This window comes from Trichomycterus rosablanca, chromosome 20 (genome assembly GCF_030014385.1).
Source record: "Trichomycterus rosablanca isolate fTriRos1 chromosome 20, fTriRos1.hap1, whole genome shotgun sequence".
Taxonomy (NCBI): Eukaryota; Metazoa; Chordata; class Actinopteri; order Siluriformes; family Trichomycteridae; genus Trichomycterus; species Trichomycterus rosablanca.
In genome coordinates this window covers 2,674,967-2,692,329 of record NC_086007.1, presented here as the reverse complement: position 1 = coordinate 2,692,329, position 17,363 = coordinate 2,674,967, and the positions used below count along the sequence as shown (strand labels likewise).

Below are 17,363 nucleotides of genomic sequence, written 5' to 3'. Positions count from 1 at the left end.
TTTAGCTGAATGTGGTGGCATCTACAGTTCTTATTACAACAATGCCCACGTGTTCCAATAACAACAGCAACAATAAAAATAATCACAACAATAATATTTATTTATTTATTAGGATTTTAACATCATGTTTTACACACTTTACATTCATGACAGAATCTGTAGTTACATTACACAAGATTCATCATTCATTATTACCCTGACTGAATGTCTTCTGGACTAAACCCACAGCTCCCGGAGGAAACCCACACTGACACGGGGAGAACATGCAAACTCCACACAGAAAGGACCTGGGATCCTAGGGATCAAACCCAGGACCTTCTTGCTGTGAGGCGACAGTGCTACCCACCGAGCCACTGTGCCGCCCCCAGCAATAATATTGTTGAATAATACAGAAACATGGGTTCTGAGTACCTGGGTTTCAGTATCTCCATTAGTGTAAGGAGTTAGACATTTTCTTCTTGTGTCTGTAGGTTACCTTTCCTCCAGGTATTCCGGTTTTATCTCTCCTCCAAAACATGCAGAGGGTGAATTGGCCGTGTGTGTGTGTGTTTCTTTGTGATGGATTCTATTTGTTTGTACTTTATTGTAAAATTAATTAATTAATTTGCAGAAATAATATCAAACTGCAACAAGGAATAACCAGAAAAATATATATAATGTATATAGAATGTAATCTTATTTAGACAAACATGTATTTTACAGGGCGGCACGGTAGCTCGGTGGGTAGCACTGTTGCCTCACAGCATGTTCTCCTTTTGTCCGAGTGGGTTTCCTCCGGGTGCGCTGGTTTTCAAAGTCCAAAGACATGCAGTCAGGCTAACTGTAGATACAAAATTGTCTTAAATGTAAGTGTGGGGCAGCAAGAAGGTCCTGGGTTCGATTCCCAGGTGGAGTGGTCCGGGTCCTTTCTGTGATGAAGTGTCGACCTGCCCAGTGTGTTCCCTGCCTAGTGAATCGCACCCTCCGTGGCCCTGACCAGGATAAAGCGGTGGTAAAACGGACAATGAACGAACGAATGAATGAATGAATGGTATTTTGTACAGGCTTGCTCCACATACTGCTATGCAATTATCTAGGAGCAGAGGACAATGGAGTGTGTTTATATGTGATCTGGCAACCCTGCGTTCTGTTTGCGCACAAATAGGGAGGAGGAGGGGGGAGGAAGGAGGGGCGCGTCACTGGGGATAGACACTGAAGAGACTGGCATCACATACCAACCCACCTACCAGCATCACGATTCCACAGCGTACACACATCTCCGTACACCCGACTGTAGGTTCTTCATCAGGAATCTAAGAGAACTCAGAGACCAGGTGTGAGGAGGTGAAGAAGAAGGTGGAGGATCTGCAGGATGGGATCTAAAGGAGCTTTGATGTTCATGACGCTGTTGGTCTGTGCGGGAGCAGCAGTGCAGGTGAGGCGCATCATTCCTTCTACTGTCAAAACGCTGTTTCTATTCAAGTGTCCGCACACACACACACACACACACACACACACTCACTGCGGAACGCGTTCTGATTTACTGGGAACGTTCCTGGAACACGAAAATGATTTTGTTATTGGACCTGGAACCGAACCATGGAACCACAGAAGACACCTTCAAAATTTTGGACAGTTTACAAGGACCTATTACGAAGAAAGGAGAAATTGGCGTATTGCACACTTTAAATAGCAATATCCTAACTAGAACCCTAAAGAACCACAAAGGAACGGTTCTTCTGGGGGTGTTTAAAGGGACAATTGGTTCTATACACTCTTACGGTTCCAGGTAGTTCTTCAAATGGTTTGTCCTTTTGAGTAGGTCATTGAGAAGGTGCAGTATAGAAACCTAAACAGAGGGGTTTGTTAGGAACCTTAAACCGTTCCTAAAACTAGAAGAGGTTCTAGTTTTAACCCTGTACAACCCAAAGAACCCTTTAGAACCATTTAGAAACCTTAATTCGAAGAGTGTGTTATGACTAGAGGCCCCCATACAAGGTTCTTTTTTAATGTGGCCCTCTGGAGGAACTTAAAAACAGCAAATGTCTGCAGTGGGACCTCCTAAAAGCCATTTTAATAGGAATACATAGAAGAACCGTTTAAGGAACCATCAAGAACCTTAATAGTGTGTTCTGTGGAACATATATCTAGCACACTGGTGAGTTCTTTACTGGAATGAGGTTGTTTTAATGTAGAAGCCCACAAAAAGGGTTATTTTAATAGAAATAGTTCTACCTATACCAGCTAACCTTAAAGGAACCCATAAGGAACCCTTATCTCATGAGCATTAGTCTTAGCAAAGACGTTCTTTGGTTTGTCCTTCATTAAGAATTTGTACGGGTTGTGTTGATAACCCTAAATTACATTTACATTACATTACATTTACATTTAGCCGACGCTTTTGTCCAAAGCGACTTACAATAAATGGAGTACATCTCTAAAAACAGCATAAATAATATAAAAATAAGAAAAGAAAAAATAAATAAACGAAATGATTTGCTAGATTACCAGGCCAGAAAGGTGGCATAGACAAAGAGGAAGAAGAACTAGAGGAGGAAGAGTGGAGGAGAGGGAATGAAAATGAGGTTAGAGGTGTTAGTATCAGACCCCTGTAAATAGTTGGAAGGCCTCATAAACCCTTTTGGGATCTAAAGGAACCGTTTTGAAGTGTGAATACGCCTTTCGAGGGTTTAAAGGGTTGTTTATGTAGAAATGGTTCAGTTTAGATGTTCCCCAGTGGGTTCCTTTGTTTGTCCCATTGTGGGAGGAGGTTAAAGGTTTGTGTTGAGGTTCTTCTGCAACAAAGAAGGTTCCCAGTTCCACTAATGAACCCTAATCAGTGGTTAAATGGTCATGTATTGAAAATCTACCCAATAGAATCCCTTTAGGAAACCATTTTGGCTTGTAATAAACAATAAAAGATGAAAATGTTCTCATACTGTGTCGTTCAGATGGTTTGCATGGAACATTCCTAGTGCTGTGGAATAAATGAAGCTAGTCGTACCACCTTAAATGTTTTTCATGGCTTAATCAATGTAGGAATCGTGTTTGGTAAGCAAAGAACTTTTATCTGTCCAAGGGTCTTTAGGATTTACTAGAACCGTCAACCAGCCACCCACAGAGCCGAGTCCTAGGTTTAGTCCATCCCCGTATAACGAAGGTTCTCTAGGAACCTGCAGCTCCTTTAAAATGGTTCCATGAACCTTAATAAATAAAAATATATCATCCAGATAATCGTTACGGAACACATTTTCTCTGAGTGTAAGATGAGAATGGAAGGAGAACGAGAAACGAGACGAGACGAGAGAAGATCACATCTGCTACGAAGCTTTAATAAATGCATACAGATAGATATACGCGTTCGTTTCTCAGGGCGTGGCCTGCCGGTTTCCTCTGTCAAAAAAATGGAGCTGTTTGTCTTTGTTAATGGAACTGGATTCATGTTTGAAAAGTGGCTTTAAATATATGGACAACCTGACCATGCATGAGCTTGTTGGACACCCTGTTCTAAAACTGTACATGTTTGTGGGTGTGAGCAGCTCCACTCACGTTTTATCTGCATGTTCTTGCAGTACGTCTGTGGGAACTGTTTCAGTAAAATAGAATAAAAAGAGCATCTGTGAGGTCTGATTAGAAGGCCTGGCTCACAACGAATGCTCCTGCGGCCCACTTAAGTATTCCTCCGCACCAAACCGGCCAAATCAGAATCGGAATCTGAATCAGAATACAAGGGATTTGACGTGGTGTACTGGTGCCTCACATAGGAAAGATTAAAACCAGTAATATTAATGTTCTGTTGGAGGAAAATGTCCAGTGCAGATGTTCTCAGATGTTCATCATGTCTATATGGAGCTTGCTTTGTGCACATGCATTTGATCATATAGTGTATGTGTGTGTAATATAGGATTTTCAGGGGTTGTGTGTGTGTGTGTGTGTGATGCTGAGGTGGATCTACACAGCATTAAAGAGCTCACTGATGGTCCTTCATCTGTATGAACCTATAAATACCCCACACAGCTGCAGTGCTCTTCAAACCCACAGCTTCTGGTGTGTATCGTACCGCGTCTGTATTTTGTGGTGTTGGCGTTCATATTTACTGCATGTTTTACGGTGTGTGTGTGTGTGTGTGGTTTTGGCTCTGCTTCGCTGCTACCGATGCTTAAGATGCTGTGAGTTCGGCAAAGTTTCCAATGTTTGGTTTCGGGTGGAACACCCTGGACCGGGAGCCAATCAGTTGAAGAAATTCAATCACTCTTCCTCAGACATAGATAAGATAAAGATAATACAACACTGTAGATAGTCACATACATACATACACATAGTATATAGATAGTCATGTCTGTGTAGATGCTCGGCCGGCTGATAGCACTGCTGAGATTCTAACACAGATCTTAGCGGTGGTGGGTTGGTGTATTAGTTATTATAATAATTCCATAATTGGGACAAACATCCATTAGAGACCCTGCACACAGAGTTCTGTAAAAGCATCCTAAAGGTGCACAGACACACCACGAACAATGCGTGCAGGGCAGAATTAGGCCGATTTCCACTAATTATCAACATACAGAGAAGAGCAATCAACTTCTGGAACCATCTAAATGAGAGCGACCCCCAATCTTATCATTATAAAGCCCTGAAACACCAAGAGCTGAGCAAACATACCAGTCCCCTAATCCAACTGGTCCTGAGTCACTGCACCCATACACCACTAACACACACCGACACACTAATAACACACACAGACACTCTAACACACACAGATACACCACTAACACACACAGATACCCTAATAACACACACAAACACACTAATAACACACACCGATACACCACTAACACACACAGACACACTAATAACACACACAGACACTGTAATAACACACGCCGACACACTAATAACACACACTAACACAATAAAGACTCAGGAACAAGAGAAATCTGTAAACCCAATTAGAATAAACCAAATTACACAAAAACTCAGAACTAAATATCTGAATTATTGGGAAACTGAAACTAAATCTCAAAGTAAAATGCAGTTATTTATTATTTGTTATTTGTTATTATTTGTTATTTGTTATTTGGCCCTAAACAGACACTACAGTGCAGCAGATTATCTCAGCACAGTATCCGACCCTAAATTAAGAAACACCCTGACGAGGTACAGACTGAGCGCACACGACCTGGCCGTGGAGACGGGGCGACACACCCGGTCCTGGCTGCCCCGGGAGGAGAGGTTGTGTCAGCACTGCACTCTCAGTACAGTAGAGACGGAGCTGCACTTCCTCACCCAGTGTACCAAGTACCACCACGTCCGCTCCCAATTCTTCCCTAAATTTAATAACATCATCCCCAACTTTACCTCCCTCCCAGACCCCGACAAACTGCCCCACCTACTGGGGGAGCACAGAGAGAGCTGCACACTAGCAGCACTCTATACACACACCTGCCACCAGGTGAGGGACAGTGGGTGATCATGTCTCATACACACATACACACACACACACACACGCACAAACTGATCGTTTTTCTACCTCATTAATGTAAATATTATAATTTTTATTGTTATTATTTTTGCACTGTTTTTATTAATATTTTATTCTATTTTATAATATTTTTTGCACATGTAACTGTTCTGTATATTTTTGTTTTTTCTTATTTTTATTTTTATATTTCCCTGTAACTTGCTTTGGCAATACGAATGTCCTTATTTGTCATGCCAATAAAGCTTCTTTTGAGTTTGAGTTTGAGTATTAGACCTAGACTGCTCTAGTGTGTTGATATATATATACCTGCAATCACACACACACACACACACATATATATACACTACATACACATACACACTAGACACACACATATATACAATGTACACACATACAGTAGACACACACATATACAGTATATACACCTACACACTACACACACACATATACTAGACACACACACACACACACACACACACATATATATATATATATATATATATATATACAGTATACTACACAAACAAATATATTGGACACAGTATGTACAGTATTTACACATTACACATTTGACATACACACACATATACAGTATATACTGTATATACACATATATACTAGACACACACACATACTGTAAACAGTATGTACAGTATATAAACACACACACACATATATACTGTATACTATATATATATATATACAGTGTATCACAAAAGTGAGTACACCCCTCACATTTCTGCAAATATTTTATTATATCTTTTCATGGGACAACACTATAGAAATAAAACTTGGATATAACTTAGAGTAGTCAGTGTACAGCTTGTATAGCAGTGTAGATTTACTGTCTTCTAAAAATAACTCAACACACAGCCATTAATGTCTAAATAGCTGCAACATAAGTGAGTACACCCCACAGTGAACATGTCCAAATTGTACCCAAAGTGTCAATATTTTGTGTGACCACCATTATTATCCAGCACTGCCTTAACCCTCCTGGGCATGGAATTCACCAGAGCTGCACAGGTTGCTACTGGAATCCTCTTCCACTCCTCCATGATGACATCACGGAGCTGGTGGATGTTAGACACATTGAACTCCTCCACCTTCCACTTGAGGATGCGCCACAGGTGCTCAATTGGGTTTAGTCCATCACCTTTACCTTCAGCTTCCTCAGCAAGGCAGTTGTCATCTTGGAGGTTGTGTTTGGGGTCGTTATCCTGTTGGAAAACTGCCATGAAGCCCAGTTTTCGAAGGGAGGGGATCATGCTCTGTTTCAGAATGTCACAGTACATGTTGGAATTCATGTTTCCCTCAATGAACTGCAGCTCCCCAGTGCCAGCAACACTCATGCAGCCCAAGACCATGATGCTACCACCACCATGCTTGACTGTAGGCAAGATACAGTTGTCTTGGTACTTCTCACCAGGGCGCCACCACACATGCTGGACACCATCTGAGCCAAACAAGTTTATCTTGGTCTCGTCAGACCACAGGGCATTCCAGTAATCCATGTTCTTGGACTGCTTGTCTTCAGCAAACTGTTTGCGGGCTTTCTTGTGTGTCAGCTTCCTTCTGGGATGACGACCATGCAGACCGAGTTGATGCAGTGTGCGGCGTATGGTCTGAGCACTGACAGGCTGACCTCCCACGTCTTCAACCTCTGCAGCAATGCTGGCAGCACTCATGTGTCTATTTTTTAAAGCCAACCTCTGGATATGACGCCGAACACGTGGACTCAACTTCTTTGGTCGACCCTGGCGAAGCCTGTTCCGAGTGGAACCTGTCCTGGAAAACCGCTGTATGACCTTGGCCACCATGCTGTAGCTCAGTTTCAGGGTGTTAGTAATCTTCTTATAGCCCAGGCCATCTTTGTGGAGAGCAACAATTCTATTTCTCACATCCTCAGAGAGTTCTTTGCCATGAGGTGCCATGTTGAATATCCAGTGGCCAGTATGAGAGAATTGTACCCAAAACACCAAATTTAACAGCCCTGCTCCCCATTTACACCTGGGACCTTGACACATGACACCAGGGAGGGACAACGACACATTTGGGCACAATTTGGACATGTTCACTGTGGGGTGTACTCACTTATGTTGCCAGCTATTTAGACATTAATGGCTGTGTGTTGAGTTATTTTCAGAAGACAGTAAATCTACACTGCTATACAAGCTGTACACTGACTACTCTAAGTTATATCCAAGTTTCATGTCTATAGTGTTGTCCCATGAAAAGATATAATGAAATATTTGCAGAAATGTGAGGGGTGTACTCACTTTTGTGATACACTGTATATATACTGTACATATAAGCAAAATATACAGTATATATATATATATATATTAGCAAACTGACAGATGCACCTCCCTCAGGCATAGCCAATCATGAATCATGTCTGTTTAGATGCCCGATCTTGTCAGTAGTTGCCCAGCATGTTTTACCACTGCGCCCCCTGAGCGGCCAATGAACATTTTTAATTTTTTGAATTTTCGATGATGAGAAATGACCCTTGTATGAACGAGTGAGTGTGTATTAGCATGAACTAAAAGGGGGCAGTATTTAAACACCAGAAATGGAATATTTAAATAATACCAGTAGATTGTTGGCAGCTACGGCTATGTGACATTGATGGTAAGAAGTTATAAGCTTTATGCAGCACTGTGGTTCAAGTTTTAACCATAGCTTTAGCAAATAGCCTCCATTTTCCAAAGTTACAAATCACCCTTTGATGGACACAATCATTTTAAATGAGATTCAGGTCAGGAAATGCAGGATCATGCAGGCACAGCAATCAGTGTTGAGTTATTTGTGCTTTATAAATCACTGGATCACTGTGATCACTGAATTAAACACATTTAAAATAAATCTTGCAGGTTATAGACGATTATAGGGTCTCATTGCCAGAACCCTCACACGTTGCACTTTCCTCCTACTTAACACATCCCGGGGCTCGATAATGAGGTGCTGAGCTGAATCAGGTGTGCGAGAGCAGAGAAAAGCCGAAAATCTGCAGTGCGCTGGAACACAAGGCCGCGTGCTGGTGCATCAGCAAGTCTTAAAGGAACAGTTCAGCGTTTTTACAGTCCTCCTGTTAGCTGAGACGTGGTCGATCGGCCAGTCTGGAGCTCTGAGGCTCACGTGGCTAAAATAATCGAGGTCCAGCTCACCCAGAATTCATTTCATAAATATACGGTCAGGTGGGATATTTAGTTAAAATGACTACGATTGTGCGTCATATTTCAGTTTATTGTTAAACTAGTCAGAGCTCACGCCCGGGTGCATGTCACGTTGACTGGCATCAAATGAAAGACTTGAAGACAGAGAGGGGGAGAATTGTTTTCCGGCGTGCCATCCTCCACCAGACACGTCGCACGGTAGAGCAGCACGGAGACGTCACACCGAGAGAGACAATAAAACCAGCGAACGCGAGGCAGATTCGGTCCGTCTCCCGCTGGGCGATGGCGTCCGCTCGGCCTCCGCCGCCTGCTCTCTGTCCGTCTGATGAGAGTGGGCGGATGACGAGAGGAGTGTGGGGATCCTGGTCCGTCTGGAAGAGCAGAATAATAACAAGCTGGCATGAGGCTGGAGCTGAGAGATAACAATGAAGCTCTGCTGTATAAAGCAGGACGATGGTTCCTGAAGTACAGGAAGATGCTGTAAATCCATCCTGAACCTTATTTCTTTATCTCATGAACACCATACTCTGATCTTCATCCCATTTTAGATCAAGGAAGATGATCTGGAAGTTTTAAAAAGCAAGAAAGAAATAGTTCATGAACCAATTGCTGTTTTTAGGCACTTGGGTAATGCAGAGGTCAGTTACGCTAACCCACCAATCGACGGACGTGACTGGTGTCTTGGGGTGGCCGAAGCCCTGCGATGGATTGGCGCCCTGTCCAGGGTATTCCTGTGAAATACAGTTGCCCATCACTTTGGGTACAAGTCTTGGCGACGCCACTTTTCTGTATGGTCATGTTCCTGACCCCTCCTGACCCAGGGTACCAGGATAAAGACCAGGATAAATTGTTGACATAAGATGAGCAGAAAGATACAATTCTGATTTATATAGTATTATTATATATTAAAACATGAATTAGCCACCCTTATTCAGCTGTAGGTTTTGTAATGCGCTAAGATAGACCCGTCCTTTCTTAGCAGATCTATATGAAATATAGGATGGGTTACATACTGCAGACGAGGCACGAACCAGAAACAATAGGGTTGCAAAAAATGTGAGTGTCTGGTGAAACTTTCGGGGACGTGTGCAGTACAGAATGTCCAGGATGTATCGCAGACTGAGCAAAAATGTAAAATCAGCAGAAATATAAAATAAAGTCTAATACAGATCTAATACAGCAACTGTGGCAGAGAAAATACAGAAGAAATCCTGACTCAGGTGGAGAAGCCGTCCTCCGAGAGACGTCAGACGAGGGGATTTTGATATTAGCTTTATAATGACTCAGTAAAACATCACACCAGTAAAAAGACTCACTGTGCTGAAGCGATAATAGATTTTTTTAATAGACTGAACCGGTTACGTAAGAGATTTACCCCGTCTGCTTAGAGAAGAAGAACAAAACCTAGTGCGCAATCACCGAGCAGCACAAAATCTGGCTCCTGAGCTTTACTGAAACACGGAAGAGGCGGGGGTCGTTGTTGTCTGCAGCAGCTCTCTGAAACGTCGGCTGAAGTGCTGAACGGATTAGACTGAGCTGAGATTTCACTAAGTCACCTTGCAGTGTTCTCGTGATCGCTGCATAATCAGGATCAAGTGCAAATCCTGATTCCAAATGTCAGTTGAAAAGTGGGCGCAGAAATAGTCGCGCTGTGCTAAATTCTAAGATGATTATAACGTTTATGATCATTATTATTGTTGTTTTATTTATTTATTTGAGCAGCAGGGGCCGCATGGGGTCGTTAGTCAGAAATTTTAAGAGCATTAGTGGGATTACTGTTGAAAGAACAAAGTGTCCTGGGAGACTAAACATTGTTTTCTAGCTCCAGGTGCTCGGGTGGTGCAGGGTGGCACAGGGAATTTTCTTTAGCCGCCAACCTGTCCGGGCGTCCATACAAACGCAGACCCCATACGACCTCCTTCCCTGGATGCCCAGACAGGTTGGTGGCTAAATAAAATCCTCACTTCTGGCTGAAACATGAGCGTTAACTCTGGCCATGTTAACTCAACACATCTCCAAGGCCATAAGAGACCCCATCCGACCTGCCCTCCCTCAAGCACGGCCAACTGTGTTCGTATGGACGCCTGGCCAGGTTGGTAGCTCCGGGTGCTCTGTTGGTCCAGGGTTTGTGGCTCATAACTCAAATCTTCCAGGCTCTTGCTCTAGAGGAATACAGGTTTTTGATAGATGGGAGCTGGAGGCTGGTAACCTTCACTGCAGCCTTGGGGATGTTAATGCTTATGTTTTAGCCAATCAGAAATGAGGATTCTCTTTAGCAACCAACCTGGCCATGCTTGAGGGAGGGGAGGTGAAATGGGGTCTCTCCTCTCTCCCTAATCGTACAGGCACATCAGGAGACCCCATCCGACCTCCCCTCCCTCAAGCACGGCCAACTGTGTTCATGTGGACGCCTGGCTAAGAAGATTATCAGCCTGATTATCAGCGAGGTTGTAGCCTAGTGGTTAGGGTACAGGACTAGTAATCAAAAGGTCACTGGTTCAAGCCCCACAAGTGACAGGTTGCCACTGTTGGACCCTTGAGCGAGGCCCCTAACCCTCAATTGCTCAGACAATATACTGTCACAGTACTGTAAGTCACTTTGGATAAAAAGCGTCCGCTAAATGCCAAAAATGTAAAATGTATGGATGCCCGGTTAAGAAGATTATCAGCCTCAAGCTTCCATCCATCAAGATGTTAATGAACATGTTCCAGCCAATCAGAAATGAGGATTTTCTTTGGCTGTCAGTGGTTTGTGAGCTTAGGGTCAGGGTCGCGGACACGACTGGCCGTGTTTGAGGGAGGGAAGGTCAGATGGGGTCTCTCAATGCCGGGACTGGTCCGGGTGCCTGTGCGATTGGGGAGGTAGGGGGTCAAGTGGAGCATGAAGATATGGTTCTGTGTAGGAACCCAACACTGGCAGGTGATAAGAAGTGGCTGGAGGGGTACATGATGGTCTACAGCACTCCTTGGCCAGAGCGGAGGTAGTGCAAGCAACCGGCTCCACCTGATTAAAAGTGGCGCCATTTATTTCCCAGGAGAAGACATCTTTTTAAAGCGCCTCCAATGAGATGAACTGTTTGATAAGGAATTTAAGAATTTAGACATCTATGTAGAGAGATCACCAGGTTCTCAGACAGTTCCTGGGTGTTGTATAGGTATATCGAGGGCTGTAGAGGCTCTTTAACTTTCTGCTGGAACACAACTGAATAACCTTGATGCCTGAAAAGCTAAATCGACACGCAGCACTAAAAACAGACAGAATCAGCAGGACTGAGGCTTTACAGGAACGCTAGCTCAGGTCTAGACGTCGTACCTGGAACCATCAATCGTGCTAATAGCTCGGTGATCAGCAGTAGCTGAAGGGTTAACGTGCTAAATAGCGGTACGTGTGCTATACATGCCCGGGAGTTTGTCGACCCCGGCGGCGGGCGTATCTGGAACCCGGAGGATCTGTTGAAACAGATAGACGAGCAGCAGCCCCACCAGATCTCCGCTCTCTAGTTTAATTAATTTCCGAGCCGGGGGGATAATCAGGTTTCTGCTAATGTTTTCCAACGCGCTCCGCTCTGCCATGCGCGGGAGCCGGCGGGCACGAGACGCTCCGACTCGGCTGGCCGCGTCTCCTCATTTTTCTCTCTCCTGTTTCGGTACGGAGAGTCGCGGCCGCTGGTGGTGACGGTGCTCGTTTGTGTTCATTTGGAAGAAAAGGAGCGGCGGTGGAGACTCGTTAACTCGGGTCCTCACAGCACAGCTGATCTGTCTGACATTATTAATGAGGACGAGGGTCGGGAATGTAAAGGTCGTACCTGATGCCACTGCGTGTGCAAAAAATAAATAAAAAGATTTATATCTGTGATCATTTAAGCGTAGATCCTTCGAAATAGCATCAGCTAAAGATGCCAACTAAAATTTTAACTAGTAAAGTACAATACCGAATACGAAACACAATAAAACTGTTCTGGATTCAGATCTGGTGACCGGGGAGGCCATTAAAGCACACTGAACATTGGTTTTACAATATATGCAATATATACTGTTCACAAAATACAGCTTTGGTTCTTGGATTTATACCGTTTATGCCAAATTCTGACCCCACCATCTTTATGGAGGCGGCTTTTTTGTTCTGTTTATGCATTTTCTCGTTTTCTCCCAATCTAGTCATATCCAATTACCCAATTGTATCTCCTCTACTGCTCTACCGCCCCCTTCGACACGTGTGTTGTAGCCAACCGCTTCTTTTCACCTACCCGAGGCGAGTTCAGGTTCACACAGGGATCAGTATCGCTTACGGAGAGTCACACACTGCTCTCCGTTATTCACCATCTCTGTTCATCTCTGAATCCCATCTAATCTTCCAGTTTCTGTGTGCGACTGCTGCAGACCCTGACGCTGACCGAGGACGGCCGTACCTAACGTGTGTTGTAGCCAACCGCTTCTTTTCACCTTGATACTGGATCAGTATCGCTTATGGAGAGTCACGCACTGCTCTCTGTTATTTACCGTCTATGTGTAGGTGTCTTTAACCAGCCAGCAGAGGCAGCAGCAGTGATGAATTACTTCGGCCCTCCCTCCATCAGACACAGCCACTCATGTCTATAATGCTTTCCGTCCAGTTTCTGTGTGTGACTGCTGCAGACCCTGATGCTGACCGAGGACGACAGTACCTAACACGTGTGTTGTAGCCAACCGCTTCTTTTCACCTAGCCAATGCAGGTTTAGGTTTACACAGGGATCAGTATTGCTTACGGAATGTCACACACTGCTCTTCAATATTTACCACCTCTGTGCAGGCATCTTCGACCAGCCAGCAAAGGCAGCAGCAATGATGAATTGCTTTGGCCCTCCCTCCCTCAGACACAGCCAATCATGTCTGTATTGTTTAACGTCTAATCTTCCAGTTTCTGTGAGTGTGTGACTGCTGCAGACCCCGACGCTGTGTGACCACTCAGATTCCAGTTGTTGATTTTTGAGCTACCGTAGTGTTTCCCAGGAGGGTGGCTAAAACAGCCAAGCCATTGGGAGGTGCACTTCTCAGTGCAGGTCCCAAGCCCGGATAGAAACAGGAGGGTTGCGTCAGGAAGGGCATCCAAAGTAAAAACTGTACCAAGTCTAATATGAGGACCAGATAAGCTGTGGCGAAAAAGGAATATGTATATAGCATTTAACATGTATATATATTCAATATAGATTTTAAACATTAAACATACTGGGACGGAGTGCGGAGATGTAAATTACGCTAGGATCTAGGATCTAGGGTTGGAATCCCCAAGGACGCTGTCAGTCGGTTAAGCGTCTATATACAGCCATGATTGGCTATGTCTGAGGGACCCTGTCCATAATAAAAAAGTGGTAAAATAGGACAATAATGATGATGTAACACTGAGTTTAGGATTTTTAGGGTCAATTTTAGGGTTTTTATGCCTTTTTTTGTGACCCAGGCAACACGAACAACACAGTGTACTATCTCTGACTTGCTCTGTACAATCTGGTCCCACTGTGGTTTACATATTGTAAACTAAAGCCTCCACACGCGTCCATGTCTATGACCGAAAGTATTTGGACGCCCGTCCATGAGCTTGTTGGACGTCCCATTTCCAAAACAAATGCTATTAAAACAGAGTGACCTCTACCTGATCTCAGATATAACAACAGCCGCTCGTCTATTATTGTCTGTGGGAATTTATGCCCATTTAGTCAAAAGAGTTTCGGCCACTGGAGTTTCTTTCAACGCTTTAAACACATTGTAAATAAGAATTTGTTCTTAATGACTTGCCTGGTTAAATTAAAGGTTAAATAAATAAAATAAAATAATGTCTAATCAAATCACTCGACTGATTAAATGAATTCTTTCTAGGGTCGGCTTTTCTTTTCTTTCATATCCTCTTCCTGTCTCTCTCTCTCTCTCTCTCTCTCTCTCTCTCTCTCTCTCTCTCTCTCTCTGCTCCATACGGTTGTTATCTAGTGATTGCAGAACTCCCACAGGCTCTCCACCCGCCCCTCTGGTGGGAGATCAAACCTTTGAGATGCTGCTCGGTTTTCGGCCCCTGGGCTTCACAAAGTCAGAGGAGGAACCGCCGCCAATCCGGTTTAATCCGCCCCATCGCGCACCGCTGAATTCCGCCTCGTGTGGTGCGCCTCGCCCCTCCGAGCGTTCGGTACCTGATACAAACCGTACAGATAAGATAAATGAATACACACAGTGCCCGAAGCTCCCGCCTGCCTGCCTGCCTGCCCACCCGCCTGGTCTCACATTTGACTGGTAAATCCGTCGGTCCACGTTATATACGCACCGTACAGCGCGGGTCCGAGCGAGGTCATGTGACATGATTCAAATTTCACCCTTTTGTCACTGTGTACGATATTCATAGGTGCTTTGCTGTACCTACAGTTCTAGCCAAAAGGTTTTTTAGCAAACACCCAAATAATGCGCTACCAAGTGAAAGCAGTTTAGGGAAGGCCCTTTCCTGTCCAATTATAAAAGCAACTGTAGTGGCCTGCACAGAACCCTGACCTCAACCCTCCTAGAAAACACCTCCTTGTTTCTACACTCACTGTCCATTTTATCAGCTCCACTTACCATATAGAAGCACTTTGTAGTTCTACAATTACTGACTGTAGTCCATCTGTTTCTCTGCATGCTTTGTTAGCCACCTTTTATTCTGTTCTTCAGTGGTCAGGACCACCACAGAGCAGGTATTATTTAGGTGGTGGATCATTCTCAGCACTGCAGTGACACTGACATGGTGGTGGTGTGTTAGTGTGTGTTGTGGTGGTATGAGTGGATCAGACACAGCAGCGCTGCTGGAGTTTTTAAACACCTCACCGTCACTGCTGGACTGAGAATAGTCCACCAACCGAAAATATCCAGCCAACAGCGCCCCGTGGGCAGTGTCCTGTGACCACTGATGAAGGTCTAGAAGATGACCGACTCAAACAGCAGCAATAGATGAGCGATCGTCTCTGACTTTACATCTACAAGGTGGACCAACTAGGTAGGAGTGTCTAATAGAGTGGACAGTGAGTGGACACGGTATTTAAAACCTCCAGCAGCGCTGCTGTGTCTGATCCACTCATACCAGCACAACACACACTAACACACCATCACCATGTCAGTGTCACTGCAGTGCTGAGAATGATTCACCACCTAAATAATACCTGCTCTGTGGTGGTCCTGTGGGGGTCCTGACCATTGAAGAACAGCATGAAAGCAGGTTAAATAAGTATGTAGAGAAACAGATGGACTACAGTCAGTAATTGTAGAACTACAAAGTGCTTCTATATGGTAAGTGGAGCTGTAGAAACAAGGTGGTGGTTTTAATGTTATGGCTGATCAGTATATAGTGTCCATTGGGACACCTCTTCTGTGGTTCAGCCACAACAACTGTTTGAAGGTGTAATAAATCATTTATATAGTTTAGTAAATGCTTCCAACTTTGCAGCAACAGTTTAGGGAAGGCCCCTTTCCTGTTCCAGCATGACTGTGCACTAAGCAAGCTCTATAAAGACGTTCGTTTAAAGAAACTCTAGTGGCCGGGACAGAGCCCTGACCACAGCCCCTGTGAACGACTTTGAGGCTTTCTTGACCAAAGTGAGTGCCCAGCCGTACAAACGCTCTTTTGTCTAAATGGGCACAAATTTCCACAGACAGTAACAGAAGACACTCTATTTTAATACCATTTGTTTTGGAAATGGGACGTCCAACAAGCTCATGGTCAGGCGTCCAAATACTTTCGGTTATATAGCGTAGATGAAGCAGTGGTCTCTTATTAGGTCACGAGCCAAAAAATAATAACAATAAAAAAACGCAGAATTTTAACATGCACATGAACACAATATGAACTTGTACATGAACGTCCCCTTGTGTAGCTCTACGTTACACTTTGTAAACCACAGTGGGGCCAGATTGTACAGAGCAAAACAGAGATAGTAAACTGCATTGTTCATGCTGCGCACCTTGGAAACAAGGTTCCAGAGTTGGGACGTGATTTCAAAAGTCAGAAACAGAAGGTTTGTGTGAACGATGGTGAAGGATGGAGCCCAGAAGAGCTGTGAGGGCAGGGGGGAAACAGGGGGCAGGAGCAGGATCATTAGAGAAACACTAAGCCCCGAGGCCCGAGGCTGGAAATGTGGCTCGTTTCATCACTGTCAGAGACGACTGTACGCTCTCTGTGCTGGGAGCGGCGGAGGGGGGTTTGGAGCTGGCGGGGTTGGTGGGTGGGGGGTGATGTGGGGTGATGTGAAGTGTCTGGAGATGTGCAGCCTGGGTAACCCGGTTGGATTACAGCAGCTATAGCGTTACACATTGCTCTCGTGATTGAGGCCGAGTGGAACATTTACCACCCTGGCACTACAATTAGATCAAGCACTTCTGTAATAAACGTCTCAGCCCGTCTCGTCTCATCTCATCTCGTCTCATTCATCCATCCACTTCTCCCGGTCTTCTTCGTATACGACCGCCGAGTCCAGATTCTTTTGCCTGATCCACAGACGTTTCTAGGTCAGCTGTGAGATATAATCCGTCCAGCAGGTCCCTGGATTTGCTTTGTCTGTTTCCTTCATGGTCCACAACAGTGGACATCATTCTGATTTGTATGTCTAAGCTCCTAATCCTAACACGCTAGTGCTGACATGTCGAACTCGTGGGTTCAGAATCTCAGCTGTGCTGTCGGCTCGCCGGGCTCCTACACGGACAATTATTGGCTTGTCCGAGGGAGCGAGGGCCG

At 44.5% G+C, this 17,363-nt stretch overlaps 1 protein-coding gene across 1 annotated transcript in view; it reads left to right on the top strand.

Moving 5' to 3' along the window:
* Nucleotides 1–1,205: 1,205 nt before the first annotated feature.
* Nucleotides 1,206–17,363, top strand: part of aplp1 (amyloid beta (A4) precursor-like protein 1) — an 83,991-nt gene continuing 67,833 nt past the window's right edge. Inside the window, exon 1 of the mRNA XM_063016216.1 lies at nt 1,206–1,414. Within this exon, the coding sequence (XP_062872286.1) occupies nt 1,352–1,414 (63 nt within the window). The 5' untranslated portion in view covers nt 1,206–1,351. The remainder of the gene's footprint in view (nt 1,415–17,363) is intronic.